This window comes from Theropithecus gelada, chromosome 2 (assembly GCF_003255815.1).
Source record: "Theropithecus gelada isolate Dixy chromosome 2, Tgel_1.0, whole genome shotgun sequence".
NCBI classification, from domain to species: Eukaryota; Metazoa; Chordata; class Mammalia; order Primates; family Cercopithecidae; genus Theropithecus; species Theropithecus gelada.
In genome coordinates this window covers 55,366,625-55,382,478 of record NC_037669.1, presented here as the reverse complement: position 1 = coordinate 55,382,478, position 15,854 = coordinate 55,366,625, and the positions used below count along the sequence as shown (strand labels likewise).

Below are 15,854 nucleotides of genomic sequence, written 5' to 3'. Positions count from 1 at the left end.
TTTCAGAAACTCAATGTAAAAGAAAGAAATTTAGCAGTGGCTCAGGCCTGTAATCCTAACACTTGGGGAGTCCAAGGCGGGCAGATACCTGAAGTCAGGAGTTCAAGACCAGCCTGGCAAACATGGTGAAACCCCATCTCTACTAAAAATACAAAAATTAGCCGGGTGTGGTGGTGCGTGCCTGTAATCCCAGCTACTCAGGAGGCTGAGGCAGTGAATTGCTTGAACCCGGAAGATGGAGGTTGCAGTGAGCCAAGATAACGCCATTGCACTGCAGCCTTAGCAACACAGCAAGACTCCGTCTCATAAATACATACATAAATGAATAAATGAAATAATTTTATATTTTGCACTGGTAGAAATTAAATTAGAGATCAGTCACATTCGATTTACCGGGAGTTTGGGAGATAGAATGTTTTCAGAATTATTTTAAGTGTGGTAATTAAAGAGTTTCTTTGGGATTTTGGCTTGATTGGAGGAGATAACTTAATGGGATGAGGCAGAAGACAGTTAAGAGCCATTGTAGATTACAGATTAATGGCTTTACTGTAGAGCCTTAAATTAATCTGTGATTTCAAACTCTCATCCAAGCTTTGTGTTTCACAGACTTGTTGAGCCCGTTAAAGAAATGGAAGTCTCGCTATCTGATGGAGCAGAATGTCACCAAGTTACTTCGGCCTCTGTCTCCAGTCACACCACCCCCTCCCAATTCAGGCTCAAAGAGCCCCCAGCTGGCCACGCCTGGCTCATCTCACCCAGGAGAAGAGGAGTGTCGAAATGGATACAGCCTCATGTTTTCACCAGTCACATCTCTTACTACTGCTAGTCGCTGCAACACTCCTCTGCAGTTTGAGGTGATTTGGGTTTGGTTGCCGGGAGTTCTGGATATGAAAATCACCATTTGTACCTTCTCATTTCAAATATAATACCATTCCAAATATTTCTTTACTATCTTCCTTCCCCATCTCAGTAAGAGAATGGGAAACCTCAGGGTCATTGTGGCCTATTACCTGGTCACCTCTCATCTTGGCAGCCCCTATACTTCCCAAAATAAGCATAGTGCTACCACAGATCCCATTCGTGTATCTTTTGCATGCAGTCCATCAGTCTCCATATGTTTAGGTAGTAAGCATGCTAGATCTCCATTGTTATCTTTACTGTAAACTTTGGTCAAAATAGGCCTCTAGCTGCCTGTAGTATCTGTTAGTAACACCAGCCTGAGAGCACAGATGATATTGATTGATTGTGTCTTCGTTTCTAGGCCTTTAAATAAGTGAAGTGTCTTTCCCAGGTTGTTTGGTATTTTCATTGTGGCCTTAGTGAACAGAGATTTAGAAAACACTGGGGTATGGCTTATGGCGAATGCAGGTTTCTTCCACTCCAGGTTACTTTCCCTCTTTGTTATAATGTCTTAGGAATGAGAATAGACAGGAGACTAGCAACATGTATTCATGAGACAAATTTATTACCTTCACTGTGGGATTAAGTTAGAAATGTCTGCCTCAGCTGTTTCAAAAAGTGATTTTGAATCACTTTAGTGTTCAGGTTCGGGTGACAGCAGGTTTCAATAGAATCCATGTATACTTTTTTAAAACACTTCATCTATTGCATGTTACTTTGATTTGTAATTAAAATGGACACTGTCTCTTCCTTCCTTCTCAGAAAAATTTGTTCTGACCACTAAACACACTCTGCTGCTCTGCCCTGTTGCTTGCACTTCTCCAGATGTGTTTTTTGAGAAAGGTGAACGTCCTAACCAATCTTACGTTTCCTATTCAGCTTTTCCAAGTATGAGGATTCAGAATACTTGGATTTTTATATGAGTAACTAAGAGGTAGCTAGCAACATTGAAAGTAGAACTATATTATGTCTTACCCTAGATCTCTACTTTTGGAGCAGACCTCTTTCTGGGTGAGGGAAAAAACCTCCTGGTTACATATGAGTTACCTAGGGAAATTACTCTTTACCAGATTCTTTATGGAATTCTTTCAGCCAGATAATACAGCAGCTGATTCAAGCCTTTCTAACTTTGTCTACTTGCAGTTGACTTTGCAGTTGGCACCTAGAGCTTTACAGTAAGGCATCATGAGAGGAATTCTCCCGGGAGGGCCTAGGATTATAGGAATAGAGTTTCATACTTTATCAATACAGACTTTATTATAAATGTGGGATTATGAAAATTAGAAGGAGGCCGGGCATGGTGGCTCATGCCTGTAATCCCAGCACTTTGGGAGGCTGAGGCGGGCAGATCACGGGGTCAGGAGATCAAGACCATCCTGACTAACACAGTGAAACCCCATCTCTACTAATAATACAAAAAATTAGCCAGGTGTGGTGGCAAGCACCTGTAGTCCAGCTACTTGGGAGGCTGAGGCAGGAGAATGGCGTGAACCTGGGAAGTGGAGGTTGCAGTGAGCCGAGATCGTGCCATTGCACTCCAGCCTGGGCAACAGAGCAAGGCTCCGTCTCATTAAAAAAAAAAAAAAGAAAATTGGAAGGTAAGTCACTTTCCAAAACAAGCAGGTTCAGCACACAGCGTGTTCCTTATCCCTTGTAGCATTTGGGATAACTATTAAACACTGCAAATATAAAGTGGTTTTGGTTTTCTTTTTTTTTAATTGCTGGTCATTTTAATAATACAGTCCAACCTTAATGTTAGAATACCAGGAGGGAAGGAAAATACTAAATAGTAAAAGGTCCAAGGCATGGTTTCACTTGCAATTTAAGGAAAATTTACCTTTCTCATCAATAATAGAACAGATTTCACCACCCTGAACCATTCTAATCACCATTTTAATAGCCATACTCTTTGCTGTGTTCTAGTACAGAGAGGTGGGGAGGCTTTTTTGTATCAAAGGCTGTGACACATTGTGAAATATCAAAAAGGTTTCGCATGTAAAGACCAGCTTAGGCTGGGCATGGTGGCTCACAGCTGTAATCTCAGTGCTTTGGGAGGCTGAGGCAGGAGGATTGCTTGAGGCCAGGAGTTTGAGACCAGCCTGGATAACATAGTGAGACCACATTTCTCCAAAAATAAAATACAAAACTTAGCCAGGTGTGGTGGCACACACCTATAGTCCCAGCTACTTGGGAGGCTGAAGCAGGAAGATCACTTAAGACCAAGAGTTTAAGGCTGCAGTGAGCTGTTATTGTGCCACTACATGCCAACCTGGGCAGCAGTGAGATCCCATCTCTAAAAATAATTAATTAAAAGACCAGCTTAGGCCAGGTACAGTGGCACACACCTATAATCCCAGCTACTCGAGGGGCTAAGGCACAGGAATTGCTTGAGCCTGAGAGGTTGCAGTGAGCCAAGATTGTGCCATTGCATTCCAGCCTGGGCAACAGAAGGAGACTCTGTCTCATAATTTAAAAAAAAAAAAAAAAAACACTTTAGCATATTAGTTTGGGGACAGATATTTTTGAAAAGGAAAAAAGCATTCAGGAAAATGGTGAGAAGCCTTAAGTGCTAAGGGAAGAAGGTAAGAAGATAAACAGTAGAAGAGAACAGAACAAGATTTTCAGGAGGGGAAAGCATCTAGAAAAAACAGTGGAAGCAACATTGGGAGGGCAAGCTTAGTTAGCCTCTCCTTTCTACCAGAATAAGCCTCCCCTCCTTTTCTTGCCCTAAAAGCCATATTCCAGTCACCATTTCACACATAGATGTATACCACCCACTCACTCTCCATGCCAAGTAAAATTCACAGCCAAAACCCTGCTTTGCTGAAGCAGCCTCATTTCCCCTACCTCAGCATATGCCTGCCACCTAGGCCACAGTTATTCAGAGTCTACATTAGGCACCCTCTCCTTACCTCAGCCCTAGCACCCCTGAATTACTATCACACTACTACCATCACTCTCTTCACGTGTTCCCATTTACATCTTTCCATTAAGCACTCACTGCTCAGTCTCTGTTTGTTATGAGAGTGCTGCCTCACCTGAAAGTCCCAAGGTGAAATCCTACCCTCTATAGGAGGCAGGGACTTAAGTATACACATACATGCTTTTTCTGCTCTGTTGCCAAAAGTACAATGGATTTTACAAAATAACATTAATAGGGGTGGCTCAGGTCTAATTAGATTATGCTTAGAACCACCTCTAGCCTGTGAGCTAGAGATTCCATCAGTCACATTTCCTGTAACTCATTCAAGAAGAACTGGCAATCTCCCTAACCAGGTCAGCCCCCAGAACACTAACGTCTCCCCCTGGCTAGCAGTGGGAGGACCTGAGGCATATAAGAGAATAAAGAAATGTGACAAGCAGAAGAGGCATTGGGTGAAGGAACAAGGTCCATCTAAGGAAGAATAAGGGGTAGGATGCCCCTCAGTAACAAATACTATAGGTTGCTAAACTCTCATCTAAAATACAAAGACGTATAACACTAAAATTTCACCAGTCTAACTCTTTCCTTATATGTGCTTGAGATGTTTACTTACAGCATGAAACATTATAACCAATTTATCCTTAAATGCTTTCAAAGATACCAGGAAGCATTTTAACAAGTCATTCTGTCCATCGAGATGAGTTCTGCAGTAAAATATTTCCCCTATGCATTCTTATTCAATTTCTCCGCCCCCCAAAAAAGTTGTGGCTAACATCTATGCTTGCTTTTATTTTTTGTTTGTTTTGTTTTGCTTCTTGACTTCGAGTAGATGAATAATAACAAGATGCTTTTCCCTCCTCTAGAACATATCCTCCCCTGAGAGTTCCCCTGCGCATAGGCCCGAGTCCCTGTCACCCGAGGTAGTTATCACACCATCTCAATCACACTTGGAGGCTGAGAGTGAGTGTTCATGAATGTGTTCCTGAGTGTGTGGGGAGGGCTGGGGATCTGAGTGAGTGGGGTGATGGGCTGGAGGGCGGCCACTCAGTCACAGTAAGTTAAAGGAGCCTTCCTGTGTGACTGTGACTACACAGGCCTGTCAGTGTAGATGGAGGAAAATGAAGTAGGGGTATGTGTGAGTGTGTGGTGTGTGTATGTTTGGTGGGGTTGGTTTTTGTTGTTTGGGGGAGGGGGTGGCTGGAGTTCTATTAAAGAATAGAATCTAGAAGTCAAGATGCTGATATGTGGTAGGAGCCTTGTTAAAGAAAGGCTAATAAATAAGGAAAATTGAGTCAAAAGTTGGTAAGAGCTGTTTTTTGAGTTGGGTGGTGACTTATGCTTTGTTCTAGGGTTAATCTAACAGCTCTGTAAACCAGATGTTTTGGCCTTTGGTTGATAGATTGAGCAGTTTCTTCAGGAAGGGAAAGTCATTCTGTCTTTCAGCTTTCCTACATTTTCTCTGTAGCTCCTTACTGGGTGCACAAGGAAACCAAGTGAGTCCCTGGCTTTGTGTCATAGGCCACCATTCTGCAATGGTTAGGATATGGTTGCTATACAAGTGTTATCTCTTAGGATATGAGTAGAGTGGTTTTCTCACAAACCCTTCTGCTGTGGATATGTCAAACTCAGATTTTAGTGCTAGAGTTTCTATTATAAGCTTTCAGATGTAATAACAATGAACTCTGAATCTGTTAATACATGGGACCTTTTTTCTCTTGAAGAGAAAGTTAGAGTCTCTCAGAAATATTCAACTGAACTTTAACCCCACCCCCTTCCAATAAAAAATTAGGGCATAATTCAGTGACAGTCTAGTAAGTTCTGAATCAGTAGTAGTTGATAGGTTAATGTGAAACTGAAAAAGGTTGTATTCCACTAGTATATTAGAGATTTTCTTGGTGTTTTGACTCTAGCTTGTTAGGAAAGTAAAGCTCTCTCTCCTCAGTTGTTAAAAGGTTCTAAGATAGCATAATTTGAAGACTGATATGGTATGGTATCTGGTTTTCTGGTACCATTCTTCGTAGGTGGTTAGCTGTAGTTGACCTAGTGTTGGAAGTTTGGAGGTTATGATAACCAAATAGTAGGTGGGGTTTATTTTTGGTACATTTCAGCATTTCAGAATCTGCAGTGATGAGCATTAGTGGTCTTGTGGTATGTTGACATACATTAGAGGATAAAGAAAGAAGAACTGAGTGGCCAGAAAGTTGTATGAGAAACACACCTTCTTTAACAGTGAAAGTGAGTGAAGAACTGGTTGGTTGATGTCTTTAATGCCATCCTCCTTTACTGAACCAGTAACTTAAATACTTGCCTTTCCGTCTACTTTCTTCTTCCTCCACCTTTTTCCCTCCCCCCCACCTTGCATCACTATTAATTTAGAAATTGATAACCCCAGAAGCCAGTTATCTTAAGACACCAGTCTCACCTTTGTAGTGTGCATGGGGCTAAGGTAAATTCCTTATTATACCACTTGTCCCTTAGTGTAGTACAAGGTGACTCAGCAACCTGATGAAAGGCTAAGCAGGCAAAATAGTCACATTTAGCCAATTACCTAACTTTCCCAGTATTTCCCATCCAGAAAGACTTGAAAGCAATTTGGGAAAGGCCGGGATTCTTTAGTACTCTGGCCTATATACACTGTTGCTACGTGGGACTTTTACAGAATATAATGGCTTTATCTGCTCTACTTCCATCCCTCTTATCTTTCCCTGTTCACCTGTGTCCCTCTCCCCTCCTTTCTGCCCTTTGACTTTTTCCTTTCTCCCCTACCCCATGTCTCCGTTGATTTTTATTCTTTCAGCTTTGTCACCGAAAAGACCTGGATTTGGCAAAAGTAGGATACCTTGACTCCAACACTAACAGCTGTGCTGATAGACCTTCCCTACTCAACTCTGGTCATTCTGACCTGGCTCCTCATCCCTCCATCGGACCCACTTCTGAGACTGGTTTCCCAAGCAGAAGTGGAGATGGACATCAGACCCTCGTGAGAAACTCAGACCAGGCATTTCGGACAGAGTTCAACTTGATGTATGCCTACTCCCCTTTGAACGCTATGCCTCGAGCAGATGGACTGTATCGAGGTTCTCCTCTAGTGGGGGATAGGAAGCCTTTACATTTGGATGGGGGATATTGTTCGCCTGCAGAAGGATTTTCCAGCAGATATGAACATGGCTTAATGAAAGACCTCTCTCGTGGATCCTTGTCACCTGGTGGGGAAAGGGCCTGTGAAGGAGTCCCATCTGCCCCCCAGAACCCACCACAGAGGAAAAAAGTAAGTGTTTCATGTTATATCGGTGAACTTTTCAAGAATGTTAACCAAGTAATTCAGTAGATATTCGTAAGTTTCTGCTATGTGTTCTGCACTACTCTCAAACAAGTGAGACATAGTCTCTGCCATATCCAGTGAAAGACAGGCTGTTTTAATACAACTTGGTGAGTGTTGTAAATATTCAGCAAATGTAAATGCCTGTATGTGCCATACACTTGCTAGACAATTGAGAGGTTAGAACAGTGAAAAAGAAATTTTACCTATTATTTAGTGTGTCCCAAGTTCTAGCACTGTTAAGCTCTTTAAATGTGTTTTATCCTTACAGTAAGCCTGTAAGATAGGCAGTTTTCCATTTTGCACACGAGGAAACTAAGGCAAGTTGAGTGACTTTCCCATGGTCACACAGCTAGTAAATGGAAGGACCAGGATACTGCCCAGTTTCAGAGATAAGGCTAGAGAGAGAGGTGGCAGGTTACTGATTTAGCTGAATCTCAAACAATAAGTAGGAGTCAGCCAACCAACAAATGAGGGTGAGGCATGTTACAGTAGAGGGAGTAGAACAGGTAATTACGTGGCACTCCATTGGGCGGGCAGCAGGCATGCAGTGTGGTGCAAACAGTTGGATGTTGTTGTATCAGGTGGAAGGCTGGGAGAGCCAGGAGGAAAGTGCAGAGAGTGCTGGGCTGGGCCAGGCCATAGAGAGCTTGCTAATGGGTGGGGACTCCACTTCTAAGTAATGCCTGATCTAGAAGTCACAAAGCCAAAAATGTGCTTTTGTATAAATGGTTCTCAACTAGGGGTGTTTGGGAATGTGTTGGAGTGTTTTGAATTGTCCCAGTGACTTGCATTTATTGAGCAGGGCCAGGGATGCTGAATGTCCTGTGTAGGGGACAGTACCACGTAATGGCCAAACATCTGTAGTATCCTCATTGAAATGAAACTTAGTGGTTTTTTTATATTTTCGTGATGATAATATTCATTACCAGAATTTATTAACTTCTTTCCAAAATTGTATATAGAAAATGCATATGCAAAACTGTCTATATTTGTTACATTTGCACAGAAAAATGAGAACCCTAAGGGGATAGAAGGAGGAGGAAACATTGGCAGATAATTTGGATTAGGATAGTAATTGATTTCAAAGATTGTTGCATGAACAGCATTGACTACCAGAAACAAAGATGAAAACAATCTTTAGATTTCTGGTTTTATAATATTTACTATGTGCAAAAGTCATAGAAATCATAATATGTTATTTCAGAAACACTTCTGAAATTTATTGGGCACATTTAAGCATAAATTTAAGCATATTCAAATTCTGTGCTGGATGTTTAAGATAAAAAGCCCTCCTAGAACTTAGAGTTTAGTCAGGGAGCAATCAAGACACGGTAGAAAGTTCTACGGCCTGTGTAAGTAGTGTGCCAGAACAACAAAGAGGAGGTGTACTAGGCAGGGCAGGGATTATGGTCAGCAGGGTGGGGTGGGGGGTCTGCTGTCAGAAAAGAATGAGCAAGTGTTAGAGAGATGAAGGGGAAGTTGGGGAGAAGTTACCAAGTTGTTTTCTAGAGCTAGCTTGCTAAAAGTATAAACTGGAAATAATAATTTCCTCTCTTTTTACATTAATTACATCTATGTCTAACAAACAATAATAAATTCCTATTTATTTCTTGAAAAATTGAGCATATTTAAGTACTCTGGAGCATTGGTTTTTTCTTTTTTTTTTTTTTCCTTCCCTCTCTCTCTCTTTCTCTCCCTCCCTGTCGTCCATCTCCTTCTTCTCTTCTCCCTGCTTCTGTCTCTCTCTCATGCTCTCAAACAGCTAATTCTAGGGGCTTCCAAGGAGTGCAGAAGAGCCATCAGAGTCACCTGGGAGGCTTTTTAAACTATACAAGCTTCCAATTCTCCCTTCTCTGGGTACTCCCATTGTTGCAAATAACTATGATAGCACACTTCTGTTACTGTGTAACGGTAACCTCACAAGTTTTTCTGAAGACAGAAAAAAGCATGGTGGTCTAATTGGCAAACATTCTTTAGAAACTTACCTCCTAGTTTATTATCTTCCTCTTACCAATTTCCAGCTGTCTTAAATATGTAGCTGTGCTCAGATCTCTTTCACACCCCCCAAAAAAAGTTGTCAGGGTTGGTATCTGCTTTGTTGGCGTGGCTTGGCTAGTGGTTTACTACGGTACCATCTTTCCTTCTTTCCCTGTTGCTAGTGATCCACTAATGATATCCAGCTAGAGTACCGTTTTTTGTTTGTTTGTTTGTTTTTTCCTTTCTAGGTATCCCTGCTGGAGTACCGAAAACGGAAACAAGAAGCTAAGGAAAATTCTGCTGGTGGGGGAGGTGACTCTGCCCAGAGCAAAAGCAAGTCTGCAGGAGCTGGGCAAGGCAGCAGTAACTCCGTTTCTGACACTGGTGCCCATGGTGTGCAGGGATCCTCAGCCCGAACCCCATCTTCCCCTCACAAAAAATTCTCCCCATCTCATTCCTCTATGTCCCATTTGGAGGCGGTAAGCCCATCAGATTCCAGAGGCACTTCTTCATCTCACTGCAGACCTCAAGAGAATATCAGCAGTAGGTGGTAAGTTTATATCTGATGTTTTATAGTTAAATTGGGGATGGGGGGAGTATATATCTAGGATCATTCCCAGTTTTACCTAAAATCTATGGGAACACTTGATGGGAACATCTGAGACAGCCAGCCAACAGTACCATCTGTCCTGTTCAGCTGATTTAATAGTGTCAGCTGCAACCCCCCAGCTTTGCAGAATTAAGAATTACCAACATGCCTGTGGAGCAGCGCTTTGGATGACATGTAGTTATGGATGCAGATGAGCTCTTTTATTTGGTGGGCACTAACACTGCCTCTTCTATTTCTCATTTCACATGAAAGGTGAGTCAAGAATCCAGCCAAGTTCCACATGAATTAACAACAAATGTCTCTCTTCCACACAGTTAGCATATACAGAGCAAAAAGACATTCTGAAAGGACTTGTCTGGTTTAGGGGAGACCGCAAATTTAAAAATGAATAATACTGGTGGCAAATACTGAGGATCAAATGTGTGAAATAGAGAATGAAGCACAGGAGTTCAGGGATCTTGAACTGAAAAAATAAGTCCGAGAAAGAAGAGTCCTGGCTCATATGTTTAATGTTCATTAATCTATGAAACCTTTATTAAACCACTACTATGTATCAGGCACATGATTTCCCAAAGGAGAAATTTTAACATTTTTAAATGGGGGTTCGGGGAAGTTGACATCTTTAATCCACTTTTTCCTTGATTTCTTTTTCTTTAAAAGTGATTGTTGTTGTTGTTGTTGTTAAAAGTGGTTGTTGTGGTGGTGGTTGTTGTTAAAAGTGGTGGTGGTGGTTGTTGTTGTGGTGGTTGTTGATGATGATGATGATGATGTTTCTCTTTTGTGCCTGACATAGTTGGAGGCAGAGGAAATACCTTGTTTTAAATTGGTTCTGAAGAAAGTGTTGTTTAAGAGGATGTTTTAAGAAAATACACTGTGCACCTTGGTTAGGGCTTCATTTGTTTTGGTTAAGTCCTGTGGCTTGAACTTGCACCCTGTTGCCTTTACAGGATGGTTCCCACATCAGTAGAACGACTTCGAGAAGGAGGAAGCATCCCCAAAGTCCTCCGAAGCAGTGTGAGGGTGGCCCAAAAGGGAGAGCCCTCTCCCACGTGGGAGAGTAACATCACAGAGAAAGACTCAGGTGAGCCCATGGCCTTCTACTGCCACCACATTCAGGGACACATGAGCCAAGTCCTGTACAGTTCATGCCGAGTTCTGAGTTGAGGTGAGTCAGTTTCTGAAGCAGTTGGGCTCTGCCGTATGCTAGGTTCTAGCCCACTTGTGCTCATTTTGGCTACAACATTTGTAAGATCTAGCGTTGCTTGCTCTCTGTCTGCTCTTTTTTCCCCAAGGAATACCTTTCTGTAACTCTCATCTCTCCAAAGTCCTGGAAATCTACCTCGATGAAGGATGAAGAGAAAGAAGGAGACGGGAATCAGATCAGGCATTTAGAACATAGCCCATAATTAACCACTCCTTTTGCCCTTCTGGCATGCTGCACTCACCCAATTTGTCACAAAGAGAGCAGCATGGGTTGGTGATGGCATTGGTGATTTGAATGAACAATGGCTGTTTCTTACTTATTCTAAGAAGCCAAGTTGATTTTTTTTTATGTGTTACCTTCCAGACCCTGCAGATGGAGAAGGTCCAGAGACATTGAGCTCAGCACTCTCTAAAGGAGCAACTGTTTACAGCCCTTCCAGATACAGCTACCAGGTGAGATGAGAAATTGTTGATATCTAGATATAGGAGTGTGTTCTGGGTTCCAAATTGTCCTGGCCATCCTTTGCCATTGAGATGCTGTCTTTGCATATAGTGTCAGCAACTTTGGAAATAAGTCATCATCTGCTTGCCCTCAGGTAATAAATTATGCCAGAAAATGAATAAGGTGATCAAAGACAGACATTTTACTGCCTTTGGTTTCCTAAAAAGAATACATGGTTAAAAGATGAAGAAAAAAAAACATAGGGTATTATAAATGTTTACCATTTGTATTAAAAGTCAGCCATTTAAGGGACTTGTTCACCTCCTTATTCTTTTCCTCCCAACTTTGCTAGCTCCTGCAGTGTGATAGTCCTCGGACAGAATCACAAAGCCTCCTTCAGCAGAGTTCCTCCCCCTTCAGAGGACATCCTACACAATCTCCAGGATACAGTTATCGAACTACTGCACTGAGACCTGGAAACCCGCCCTCTCACGGTTCTTCAGAATCATCCCTCTCTTCTACGTCCTATTCCAGCCCCGCCCACCCTGCGTCCACAGACTCGTTGGCCCCATTTACGGGGACACCAGGGTATTTTAGCAGCCAGCCACATTCTGGAAACAGCACTGGCAGCAATCTTCCAAGGAGGAGCTGCCCTTCTAGTGCTGCTAGCCCTACCCTGCAGGGACCCTCAGACTCGCCAACCTCAGACTCGGTTTCTCAGTCCAGCACAGGAACTCTGAGTTCCACCTCCTTTCCTCAGAACTCTAGGTCATCATTGCCATCAGACTTACGGACTATCAGTCTGCCCAGTGCTGGGCAGTCAGCTGTCTACCAGGCCTCCAGGGTATCTGCGGTTTCCAATTCACAGCACTACCCACACCGTGGGAGTGGGGGTGTGCACCAGTACCGACTCCAGCCACTGCAAGGGTCAGGAGTCAAGACTCAGACAGGACTTTCCTAGGGCTTCTGGATTTGGGCAAACAGAACTGAATGAGCCCATAGCTGCTTCCTTCCAGCTGCCTCTGGAACCTAGGCCGAGCATATTGCTGGGGAAGGGGGGGTACAAGGTGCCAGAGGATTGGGTCTGGTGGACAAGAAACAAGACTTGTGGTCACAATTGGCCTCTGGCCTTGGAGAAAGATGTAAATCTTGTCTGAAGCAGAGACTATAAAGAAGTTTCTCCCTGCTGTCAAGGGTACATTGTTGACAAGCAAATGGTGTTTCAGTTAGTAACGGTTCTAAGTGCAATGAGTTGTGTTGAAGCCTCCGTCTCCCATCCTTGCCTGTAGCCTGTAGTCACTTGTGCAGTGAGGACATCTTTTTAAATTTAAAAAAAAAAAAAAAAAAAAAAAAGTTTTCAAAGGAAAAAAAGTGAAAAGAGCCAATCTCAAAAGCCCCAAGCCATCTGAGTACTGTTAGGGTTTTATGCACTTAAGAAAAAAGGTAGGTATATGAATGTTCATCCTAAGACAACCATTCCAAAAGCAGGTATCTGGCCAATGTGTGTCCACCAAGAATACTGCCTATCTTTGTCTTAAGATCACCAAGAAATAGGCAAGGATAGTAAAGCTTGGAACCTGCACCGACTGGAGGGTGCCTGGCTCTTTGAAGAAACGCTCATGGTCAGCTCTTGATTATTCGGGAGCAGATTATCTGAGTAGATTGAGCCTCCAACTGTTGCTATCCTACTCCCCCTTCCCAAGCTATTTCACAGCTCAGTAACCCATGAAGTAAGTAGACAAGGAAAAGAGGAATGAGACAGGATATAGGCCAATTGCATTGCTACTTACCAGCTTTTGGCAATAAATTTGATTAGGAAGGATACCGAGTGGTTTGGGAATGCTTCGAATTTTATTTTTTCTACTCCCAATTAATCAGGAGTTGATGATCCCACGAGCAGGACCGCCTCCATGATTGGGGAGCATGCACTTGTGACTGCAGGGTAAGAGTGGGAAGATAGGTTTGTGGAGTGGCACCGACAGGACTGTGATTGTGTGTGGGCCTGCCCCACATTTCTTTGGGGGATGCTTATGTGAGAGTGGGCCCAGTGAAAGAGTTACCAAGCCACCCACACCCCTAACACTGTTCTGGATGAGAGATGAGAGCAGACCGGCTTCTCCCCATCAGTGCATTGTGCCTGTTGTACACCCCTGGAGGAGCCCTGGAGCCAGCCCAGGTGGGGTACACAATCTTTTTAAATTCCATATGGTTGCCAGCTTATTTCTTTCACTTGTTTACTGTAATATCTGGCGTGTTTTTATTTATCTAATTTTGTATTCAGTTATAACCATGGTAGGGGTAGTGAATATATGACAGGTGTAATCCCTGGTGCTGCAGTGGACCTTCTTTTCTTTTGGACAAGATAATACTGTGAGTTTCCCTCCTTCCTTCCCTCTAATTTGTTTTCCTTTTCTCCCCCAGCCTCTTGCATCCCCTTCTTTTCTACCCTGTCCTACAACTATCATATGCACAGTCTTCTCTCTTTGTGTGTGACTGTTACAAAATTTCACTTTTCAAAATCGAAATCAGGTGTTTGCTCAAATGAGGGGAGATTTTTTGTTTTTGTTTTTGTTTTTTTTTTAAATGCTGAGACCTCAGCAGAGTACTTTTCTTTTTGTTGTTTCCCCCACAAACCCATCAGTCTGGGAGAGCATTGGGAGTGGAAATCATGTTGCCTGGGATGCTGGTTTCTTTGTATATTATATAAAACGTATGTAAATGTCTCTCCATTTGGGCTGGGGTTTGCATTCTCCCCTTGGCTATTAACCGAGGGGAGAGGCCAGCGGGCAGGCGGCCCTCACCCTGCCTGGCACGTGCAGAGACCCCAGCCACTCTGTGTGGGCAGGGTGCTGTCAAGACCAGACCTCTTGGGGGGGGGGGGGGGGGGGGGGGGGGGGAACTCTTGGAAGGGAAGAAGTATCACTTCTTTCTCAAGTGGAGTGTTTACACCTTGCTGTAACATTTGAACTTTCACAAGAGATGTAATAATTTTGATAATAAAATTCTTAACCATAATAATCAAAAAGTTGAGAACTTCTTTGTCCAATTTTGTGGCCCTGCCTTACCTAGTTAATGCCATTTTTATCTGAGGAGAATGTGCTGTTGGTGGAGTTGTTTGCCCCATCATAATGGGGCCAGGAATACTGTCTGACCTTCCTTTGCTTTTTATGATTGCAGTCAGGACAGTGTGAAGGCAGACCCTGCAACAGGGCAAGTGAGCATTAAAAACTGCCTTGAACTTGAGTGGTGTTCCTCATCTTGGAGCAACTATTCATTGGTCTTTTTCTTTTTCATTCAAAAACAATGCCAGACATTGTTTTTGGTGCTGGGCTTATGGTGATTAGAATGCTGGTTGAGGGTGGGCAAAGTAAGGTCTCTTCTTTCATGGAGTTTACATTCTAATGGAGGAGAGACCTAAACTAGTATATAATTTTAAATAGTCATTGCCATGTTAACAGTTAATTGTTTCATAGCAGATATGAAGGAGCCACTCTAGATTGGTTGGTCAAGAAAAGTCTTTGAGGAGTTGACATTTAAACTGAGACTTCAGTGACAAGGAGGCAGTCCTGGGACGATGTGAGTGAAGTTTGTTCTTGAACATTGCAGACTCTGTGGTAGAAAAAGCTTGGTTAAGATGTAGTAAATGGGTGTGGCCGGGCAAGAGGATAGAATATTCTGTAAGAGGGAGATAGGGGTCATATCATGTAGAGCAGTGGTCGGCAAACTCACTCTATAAAGGACCGGATAGTAAATATTTAGACTTTGCAAGCCATATATGGTGTCTGTCATAACTATTCAGCCCTTTGGCTGGGTGCAAATCATGCCTGTAATCCCAACACTGGGAGGCCGAGGCGGGCAGATCACTGGAGGTCAGAAGTTCAAGACCAGCCTGGCCAACATGGCAAAACCCTGTCTCTACTAAAAATACAAAAATTAACCAGGCGTGGTGGTGCCATCTGTAATCCCAGCTACTCAGGAGGCTGAAGCAGGAAAATTGTTTGAACCTGGGAGGTGGAGGTTACAGTGAACGGAGGTCACACCACAGCACTCCAGCCTGGGTGATGGAGCAAGACTGTCTCAAAAAAAAAAACAAAAAAAAAAACTATTCAGCTGTTCCATTGGAGTGCAAAAGTAGGCATAGACAATATGTGGCTATGTTCCAATAAAACTTTATTTACAGGAAACAAGTGGCAAGTTGGACTTGGTTTGCAGGCTGTAGTTTGCTGGTCTCTAATGTAGAACCTTGTAGGTATAATTTAAATAAACTGCATTCAGTAAGTACAGTGGAGGAGTCATTGCAGTATTTTAAGGAGAGAAGTGACATTGTCTAATTTATATTTGGTTGATTTTTTAAAATTACTCTGATTGTTTTGATCCTGTTGGTAAAGAGATGAATAGGAGCTGAGAAACTGGTTTGGAAGGTAGAGCGGTTGTTCAGGCAAGCAACAATACGATGGTGGCTTCTATTAAGACGGTA

At 42.8% G+C, this 15,854-nt stretch overlaps 1 protein-coding gene across 4 annotated transcripts in view; it reads left to right on the top strand.

The window, feature by feature from the left end:
• The window catches only part of SETD5 (SET domain containing 5), an 83,521-nt gene extending 69,111 nt beyond the window's left edge, over nt 1–14,410 (top strand). For 2 of the 4 annotated variants that reach the window (XM_025375493.1, XM_025375494.1), the window contains 6 exons: nt 607–854; nt 6,621–7,091; nt 9,371–9,672; nt 10,680–10,813; nt 11,300–11,388; nt 11,730–14,410. In XM_025375493.1, the coding sequence (XP_025231278.1) occupies nt 607–854; nt 6,621–7,091; nt 9,371–9,672; nt 10,680–10,813; nt 11,300–11,388; nt 11,730–12,338 (1,853 nt within the window). In that variant the 3' untranslated portion in view covers nt 12,339–14,410. The remainder of the gene's footprint in view (nt 1–606; nt 855–6,620; nt 7,092–9,370; nt 9,673–10,679; nt 10,814–11,299; nt 11,389–11,729) is intronic. The other 2 variants (XM_025375495.1, XM_025375492.1) reach the window with 2 other exon arrangements.
• The last annotated feature ends 1,444 nt before the right edge of the window (nt 14,411–15,854 follow it).